General features: G+C 38.6%; 1 protein-coding gene across 3 annotated transcripts; it reads right to left on the minus strand.

Moving 5' to 3' along the window:
• Window positions 1–3836: 3836 nt before the first annotated feature.
• LOC145779532 (zinc finger SWIM domain-containing protein 3-like) lies at window positions 3837–8504 on the minus strand. Of its 3 annotated transcripts, none has more exons than XR_014290559.1 (5): window positions 7141–8504; window positions 6704–6874; window positions 6397–6549; window positions 5588–6238; window positions 3837–5127 (listed from the first exon to the last, which is right to left on the minus strand). XR_014290559.1 is itself a non-coding variant. In XM_082591137.1 (4 exons), the coding sequence occupies exons 1-4, from the start codon at window positions 8438–8440 to the stop codon at window positions 5862–5864; spliced, it is 2001 nt and encodes a 666-aa protein (XP_082447263.1). In that variant the 5' UTR covers window positions 8441–8504; the 3' UTR covers window positions 3837–5861. The 3 variants fall into 3 exon arrangements, 1 of the variants encoding a protein (XP_082447263.1); XR_014290558.1 differs by having other exon boundaries at window positions 3837–4059; window positions 4185–6238; XM_082591137.1 differs by having other exon boundaries at window positions 3837–6238.
• Between the last annotated feature and the right edge of the window lie 419 nt (window positions 8505–8923).

Below are 8923 nucleotides of genomic sequence, written 5' to 3' on the forward strand. Positions count from 1 at the left end.
TGGTATTACAGTAAGAAAGAAAAGGCCCAGGGGAAATTAACTTTTGCTCATATGACATGCAAAAATAAACCCAAAGAAAAAATCCTAATGAAACTTTGCACAGAAGAAAAAAGTAGCGTCATTGTAGAAGTTTTCCGACCCGTGCCCAGAGCATTGTGACGCAAGAAGCCACACGACCTCGTTCGGTGGAAGTTAAGCAGTTATGCGGCGTATTGCAGCTACACAGCGCTTTGACTCTCCAAGCGCACCTCGTTGGTCTGATGAAAGCCTTCGCTGAAATTTTAAAAAGCCTTACAAACCGTAGCCATACCTCTTAAATGGCGAAGAATTCCAACCGGACACGTTTGTCCGCCGTCATCAAAAACGAATTTCGAGGCCTGGGTTGTTTCTTTTTTGTTCGGTGTTTTTTTGTGATTAGTGTTAAGAATGATTTTTCCATTACAGCAACTAATGCATAAACTTTCTTGGACTGGTTTGCTTAATAACTTTGTTGGTAACAAACTTTTCGTAGCTGATATATATCGGCCGATGTATATCGGTATCGGCCTAAAAATTTCATAAATATCAGTATCAACCTGAAAAAGTGATATTGGCCGAGCTCTAAGATTAATAAAAAGTTAAAAACGGTAGGCCTACAGTTGATAGTTAAAATAGCATAAATATATGAACAGTTTGTTAAAGGCTATTCATTTTTTTATGTTACATAGATAATACCGGTAGTCAGTTAATTGTGTCCGCTTACTCACAACCATAGGCGTATTTGCAATCTGTATGCAGCTGCAGCAGATGGAGTGCCACATGCATGATTGCACGTAATATTGTAATCGCTTTTCTTGAAACTAAATAAGAGAACGTTTAGCCGTCGTCAGCTTAGCCCAGCGGTCCAAACTTACAGGGGGCAGCCACCTTGACGAGGTGGGCTTGATTTAACCACCACTTTTTCTCTTCTTCAATTATTATCAAAGTTCAAAGCAAGAATCAACTCACTGGCCGAGCACCAGAAGGGTCGCAATTAGAGTTGTAAAGCAAAAAAAACGAACCGTTTTTTTTTTAAAAAAAACGTGTTTTTTTTCAAAAAAAACTTGGGCCAAAAAAACACGCGTTTTTTGTTTTTTTCTTCATATTTTTCTGGAAAAGTTGCAAACTTTTTACAATTTGCAGCTTAGTTTCATTATAGTGCTCTTGAAAAACATTAAACTAGTAAATTAGTAAGTAAATATAAAATAGTAATATATATATAAATAGTAAAATATAACTAACTGCTCTTGGCTGATGCTGAGCTGCGTCGGAGTCTGCCTCGCTTTCTGACCTAGTCTTATTCTGAAACGATCCCTGTTCCATATCTAGAAAGCTAAAACCTCAATTGCTAAGGTAACAGGGATCAGTTGTCAGTAGATGTTACAGAAAATATATTTCGCACTTATTCAGTGCATCGTCAGTTCTCTCAGTTCGTCAGTTCAGTTAGTTCGTCAGTCAGTTCGTCAGTTCAGTGCATCGTCAGTAAAATATAACTAGTAAAATTGGTTTTATTGGTGTGCTGAAATTCCTAAGTGTGTGTGCTTGGCAGCAGCATATGTTTTTTGCATAGCCCTATGGCCTACATTGTTTCACTTTCTTCTTCATTCCCAGGCATGTTTGTGGCAGTAGACCTGACAAACATTGAATTAATGCAATTTGATACATGACATAATGTAGATGAGTTAATTTCTTTTTCCTTTTATGGAAGTGCCCTTTATGGAAAGTAGCCTACGATGTTAGTATACCGGTAGGCCTACTGGTTATTCTTGTACACACTCAATGGGTTGACGAAATTTTGGCAAAAACAAGATGGCAGTATTCAGAATACACATTACTGTACCTTGTTTGTGGTAATTTACTAATGCAAGCTATTGCCAATAGCTTGTTTAAAGCTATTGCCAATAGCCATGTTGACTATTGCTAGTAACTACCAACCATAAATGAAGAAATTTCCCCTTTAAAGTGTAGTTTTTCAGCACTGCTCAATGTTCACATAGTGAATAAATGCTTCATAATACTTTTCCTGACAAGAATAAAGTTTTACCCATATTCCCGCAATGCAGGATAAAGATACAAAACAAACATCAAAGATGAAAACTTATTTTATTGGCTGTGGCTATTCTTACAACATATTGTAAAAATAGCCTCAGAGGCTATTCTTACAAGCACCACTCAAGCATTACGTTTGACATCAATATGCGCTCATGCGTGATCTGGAACTGGTATACAAGTCGCCACCCTGGTTAAAAAGGCGATGACGTCACACAGGAGGAATCCACCATAAAATGGTGGAAAAGTGGGGTGAAAATAGTCAACCATGACAAAAAAAAGCATGCAAGTGTCCGCTTTTACCTAATAGCTATGTAACACAGGCCCGAAAAACACCACATATCTCCTTAGAAAAGAGTTAAACTTGACCAAGTTTAACTATTTATCCGAAGAATACTTCTAAAGATACCAGCATTTAATCAATAATATATCTTTGTCGTTTCTGCTTCGATTTTTACAATTAAACCATTGCTGGAAAGCGCAAGCTATCGTTTATCCAAATGAAGGTCAGCCAGACTCTAAAAGTTAAAAATATTTCTTAGGTAAAGAGTTGAACTTGACCGACTTTAACCATTTATCCCAAAAATACTTGTAAAGATACCAGCATTTAATAAACGCTAATCTAAAGAACATATCTCTGTCTATTGACAAGCAAAAGTTGAGGTTGATAGCTTTTTCACAAAGCGAGCAACCGGGCTTCAAACACAAGCAAATAGCGCCCGATGACTCGTTGCATTTCCGAATCGAAGCAAGTATACAAGTCTCCCCGGTCTGCGATCATTATATGTCTTTATTAAATTAGTTGTAAGTTGCTTGTTTCTGCTTCGATTTTAACAATTGAACCATTGCTGGAAAGCACAAGCTATCATCTATCCAAATTAAGGTCAGCCAGACTCTAAAAGTTAAAAATATTTCTTAGGTAAAGAGTTGAACTTGACCGACTTTAACCATTTATCCCACAAATATTTTTAAAGATAACAGCATTTAATAAACGCTAATCTAAACAACATATCTCTGTCTATTGACAAGCAAAAGTTGAGGTTGATAGCTTTTTCACAAAGCGAGCAACCGGGCTTCAAACACAAGCAAATAGCGCCAGATGACTCGTTGCATTTCCGAAAAGCTAGGCTATTTACAAAAAGTGAATACCGCACATGTTAAACAAAAACTGTACATATTTTGAGCACAGCACAGTAACTGTTAGGCCAGATCATCACCCATGTGTCCCTCCTCTCCTTGCCTAGATGAGACCTGCTATTTGTCCTCGCAACCCTTTTTGTTTCCCGACCAAACTGAGAAGTTTAGAGTTTCGTTATTTGTTGGATGCAAATAGACGCATGCTTACATTTTTGACCACCTTAAAACACTAAACCAGTTTCTGCTCGACATAGCCTACAGTGTTCAATTTTTGTCCCAGGAATCAACTCTTCAAGCAATACTTTCCCTACTTTGTGTGCACTAACATCCTAATTTATATGCCATTGTTAACAATTGCGATATTCGTGAATTCATTTGAGGCTTTGGGTACCGGAATTAATATACTTATTTGAACTAGCAAATTCAATCCACAACACTTTCCACTAGGCTGTTACTTAACACTAAGCACGCATATGCGCTGCGATTTGTGGCCGTGTTAGCAACTGAAAAAAAGCCTTGGTGTGAAGATCACAGAATTGTTCAAAATGTGAGCTCAGTAGCCTATTACTGTGCTTGCAACTGCATGGTGCTATCAACGTGCAAAACAACTCGGCTCCAGGTCCCCTGCGGTCACAGACACGCATATTATCCCTGAATAGGGGGGTATCGCGTTTGCCATTCGCTCATTGTCGCCTGGTTTGATTGCAAACAAGTCTGTTCTATGTAGTTGCTTTCCTCATTGCGTCCAGTATGTCAGCACAATTGCTTTATCATCGCGAACGCCATTGTCACTTTTCCTCATCCACCTTTCCCAGGCTTGTTCGCGATGAAAGGCACAGAGTAACACGTAGCAATCTGCGGAACAAGAAGTCGTGGGCACTGAGTGGTAAAGTACAGTAGCAACTTAACAGTGACGACACAAATGCATGAGCAATGGAGACAGCACACAAGCAACGAAAATGTTAATGCAATTCACTAACTTGAAAAAACGCTTTCGATGGCCTTGATTTCCGCCTCACATTTATCGGTCATGAAAAACGAAGGGTTCCAGTTTTCTGACCACCCTTTTACAACAGAAAGTGCTTCTGCTATGTCCGAAGCTTGTTCATTTTGGATAATAAACGTAGCAACAACCTGGTAACCAACATTCGTTCTGACGCAAAGAAAAAATAGAGGAAGGGAATACTTGGACGTCTTGTAAGTTGCATCCAAGAGGCAAATGCCTTGGCCGCAACGATGCAACAATCGTATTATCTTCATCTAAGATGAGTTACAATCAACTAAATTTTCATCTTATGATAGTAGCCTACAGAAATAATATACGGTACTGTACGTAACATTGAAAACCACCAAGCCTACTACGTGAATATGGTAAAAAATAAATTGTCTCAAAAAGATTGGTTGTGACCCAAACCCTGCCTTTGGTTACCGCTGGACATGTCACTTGGTCCAATCAATAACACCACATAGGCGTATGGATTTGGCACACTAGATGGAAAAAATACAAAAGAGGTCAGTGAAGTAGGCTAGGCTACTCTGAATCAACAAAGCTTTTACACCTGAAAACTGAGTGTCTTTAAGAAACGAGATGCAAAGTTGATGAAACAGAACACATTTACATATGTTTATAGCATTTTTTGCAGTTAGTAAACCGTTTCCTCTTTTATGATGCCTAACCTCCACTTTGGTGAAAACACTGTGCTTTGCAGAAACCTTTTCAGAATCTTTGTCAACAAAGAAAAGGCTTATTATTGTAGTATGAATATCAACACTTAGTACACTAGTGAATTACAATGACAGGATGTTAAAAATCAACATTAACATGGCACCGTATGCTCGTTTCTGAACAACAACAAGCTTCGTTCCTGCTTTTGCTTCGTACTCTTCAATGGATCTCATGGCATCTTCAACTGAAGCCAACCACTTTCAACAATAAACAATTGATTTTTTACTGTTATAAACTTATGGATCTTCATCACCCATTTTTTGCCATAAGAAATCAAAGCATTTATGCCATAGCCTAAGATTACAGTGAAGAAATGTAAATACTACACACATGCAACAAATCTGGATTTAGCGAGTATAAGGTAGCTGATAGTTTGAAGCTCCAGTTTTTCTTCTTTCCTTCTACTATAAGTACTTCACCACATTTAGGTTTGTTTTATTCTGATGACAGCTCCTGATGAGTCAGTCAAAAAAAAAACTGCAGCTTCGAGCTACCTTTTACTTGCTATTTTCAAGTTCTGTACCACCATTTGCTATGAAAGAGTTCAACATACGTATACTAATTGTGTTAAGTTGGAAACAGTAAAATAGTTGAATATTGATGAACTGTTGAAGGTCTTGTTGGACCGTAGTATATTGCAGCAACTACATTACAAACCTGTACTAGTCCATGACTTTCAGCCAACTCTCCCAAAGAATGTTAAATGTCCTAAATGCATCAGAACTTTTAATGCCAGGATTGGACTCATTAGTCATTCAAGAACACATCGTTAGCGTTTTATGTGAGGACCATTGAAGAAACGATTTTTATCAAATGTTACAAGTTTCAAGCATAACGCGTCAAGGCCAATAAGTCTTTTCGTAGTTCACGGTTTACATAACCTTGGTTTAATTGACAAAGCGAGATTGCAGTATCACCTGAACATTCAATGTCACTTCTCCATAAGGTTGCATTTCCTGCAGAACCAAGACTTCGTTTTTGGCGGCATTGTTCTACCAAGACATCTCAGATGGTGCCAATCCAGACACGAGTCGCACATGATGCTGTCGCCTGCATCAAGATCTAAATAACAGGAGATGCACAACCAGCGGCCTTTATTTCGCAAAGTGGTCAGTAGGTTCTCCATCAACGTCCAACCGTCAAAAGAAAAATGTCTTCGCACAGAAGCAATGGCAATGTTTTCATCTAAACACTTCATTGGAATTCTTTCGGGCAACGTTTCAATTTCATTTTCTTCGATCAGTCGATCGCTGAATGGACGCAAGACCTCTTCTACTACCTCAGAATCGACAAACCAACTGAGTATTGCTGAAAAATATGACCATGGGTGACTTTGTTTGATGTAGCCTACGTACGCTTTGACGTAGCCTATCGGCTAGGCAGACCCACAGAAGTCAAAGTGTAGTTTTTTAAACTAACGTAGGCTATAACAAAAATGAAGTCACACAAACATAAATGCAACAAACCTGCTTCTTTCTGAAAAGACGACTTCAGTCTGAATGAAATTGGTCCGCTCTTTTTTTGTCTCTTGCGTGGTAACCCAATGACTGTCAATCCAGCTCCTTTTGGCCTGCCACGTTTCATCATCTTCGGTGGAAATTTAATTGATCCTGCATCATCTGTTAATAAACACAACGAGAATCGAATATAGGCTACAACGTAGAAAACATCACTATTTCAACGTTTTTATTAAAAAATTAATAAACATAATGCATTATGCAATGCAAGAAAAAACAACTAATCAGAAATGAATGTTTCAGAAACAGCACATACTTGTAAAAGACTGAATAGAACTGGACGGTGTCTGCATCATAATCGCACTGGTATCAACGGTCGACAAGACGTCACCGGGTGTGTGCTGTAAAGTACTGTTTGAGACCGTAGGAAATACAATTCCAGGGTCATTGCTGGAAGATGTTGCAGCAGCACTTCCAGTATCAGTGCCTGAAAAGGATCATGCAGTTGTTCACAAAAGCAGAATTACTGAGCATCTGCAACCTTGTATAATCGTAAATTAGTGCGCAACTGCGCATGCAGTACATATTAGCCCACATATTGGATAGCTCAACGCCATAAAAATCATTGCTCAAAAAAAAATTGACTGCAAAATCACGACGCAAGTTGCAGTAACTAACCCATATCTCTTCAGATATTTGAAAAAGTAGGCTAGTTTTTCTGATTTAGTAAATAGTGCTAGCATATAGGCCTACCTTTCTGAGTTTGACCCAAAAAGTTCACAACTTGGAATTTCTTTCCTTCCTGCAAGAACTCTGCAATTTGTCGTAAATTATCCAGGTTGTATTGGAATTCATCCATTCCTTGTTCAGATATCATTAACGCAATCTTCTGGGAAATATCTTGAACACGGCGATACTTTTGCTGTTCTGATAAAACACATCTTCTTTGAGGCTTGTTAAGAATCTCAACAGCTGGTAATGTGGATGCAGGACCGTTGTCCAGTGAGTTTCTTGTCAGGCGATGGGATTTAAGAAAATATTGCATTGTCCACCGTTCTGAACAAAGATTGGGATTGTACTCTGACATATGGAGCTGCCTTCTAACTGCCAAGACATGCCTACAAGGTAGCAGCATTGATGATGTGAATCCACAAGGACATGCTGTTGTTGTGACTGCCAATTCCCCATGGACACGAGATTTTACTATGGCAGAATCATTCAAAATCTCTGACATGGCAACCTTTTCCGCTAACTTGAATTGTTGTTGCACATGAATATATGCAAATGGTGTCAGTAGCTGTTGGTATTGTCTCTCCGCCACACTTGAAATCGCATCAATTGGAACCTTAAGGAAAGCATTTGACGCTTTGTGGTCACGTTCGGTGGAAAGAGATTGGATACATGCCATCAGATCTTTAAAAAACATGGTCATTCCTGAGTATCTTGTTATGACACTTTTCAACTTTCCATTGATGGATTCCAGTCGATTATTAGTTCTGTTCAAAAAATTAGCTTTCAAGTTGCTCAGTCCATCCACCCATTGATGTCGAATAGCATGCCAGTTATCGTTATAATATGTTGTGACAGCAATTGGGACTGTGTCAACGAATTGGTTATACAGTAAATTATAAGCTGACTCATTTTTGGCATTTGCCAGTTTTCCTAAAATTTCCAGTGATACCTGCCTTTGGGCTGAAGAAATGCCTAATTTTTCCATGGAAACTTCTCTACGAAAAGTGCGAAGGGTATGAAAATAGCAAATTAAAATTTCTGCAGTAGGCAGCATTTTCATCATGGCATCCCGCTCTGCCATGTCTTTGTCAGCCATTACAACCTCCACTTTATCCCAAGCTGGATTGTGGAGTTTAAACTGAGTTAACAGCTTGCTGATGGTCAGTTTGTCTTCAGTGGCTACAAGCCACAGACACACAATTTCACTCTGACCTAAGCCATCAACATTCAGCATCACATATAATGGCATTCTCAAGTCATTAAGTTTGTAGGTTGCATCAATCAGCAGCATTTCGGGATATGCCGCAAAGGTTTCCCGCATGTCTTTCGTTTGAAAGTATATCGCCTGCAATTGTTTGTCATCATCTGCAAACACATCTACTGCAGCACCTAAAATGAAAATAAACTGAGGATTAGTATACCCTACAAAGCAAGAATCTTGACAATCCTGGGCCAGACTAAAATAGCGCAAAACAATTAGGCCTATTAGGCACTCCATCAGATTTAAAAGCAAAAACATCAACTTTTAGTGAAATTTGTTTTCTATTCTATGTTATTTTAATTATTGGCCAGAGGAAGGATGTTTAGGCCTTTGGTAATATTTACATCATATAATCAATGTTCCAACTGAGCGGTTGTATACCACTCTCACCCCATTCTCTAAAAGATGCCACATTGCAATGCTTAGGGTCCGTTAAAAGGATCCATTAGGAGTAAACTTTTACGTAGATTTCAAATTTAGCAATGTTTTCTATTTCTATCCACTCAAAGTAGAATTGTTTCAAGATATTGAAGACCTTTGATT

Source organism: Aplidium turbinatum, chromosome 11 (assembly GCF_918807975.1).
Source record: "Aplidium turbinatum chromosome 11, kaAplTurb1.1, whole genome shotgun sequence".
In the NCBI taxonomy this organism is placed as follows: domain Eukaryota; kingdom Metazoa; phylum Chordata; class Ascidiacea; order Aplousobranchia; family Polyclinidae; genus Aplidium; species Aplidium turbinatum.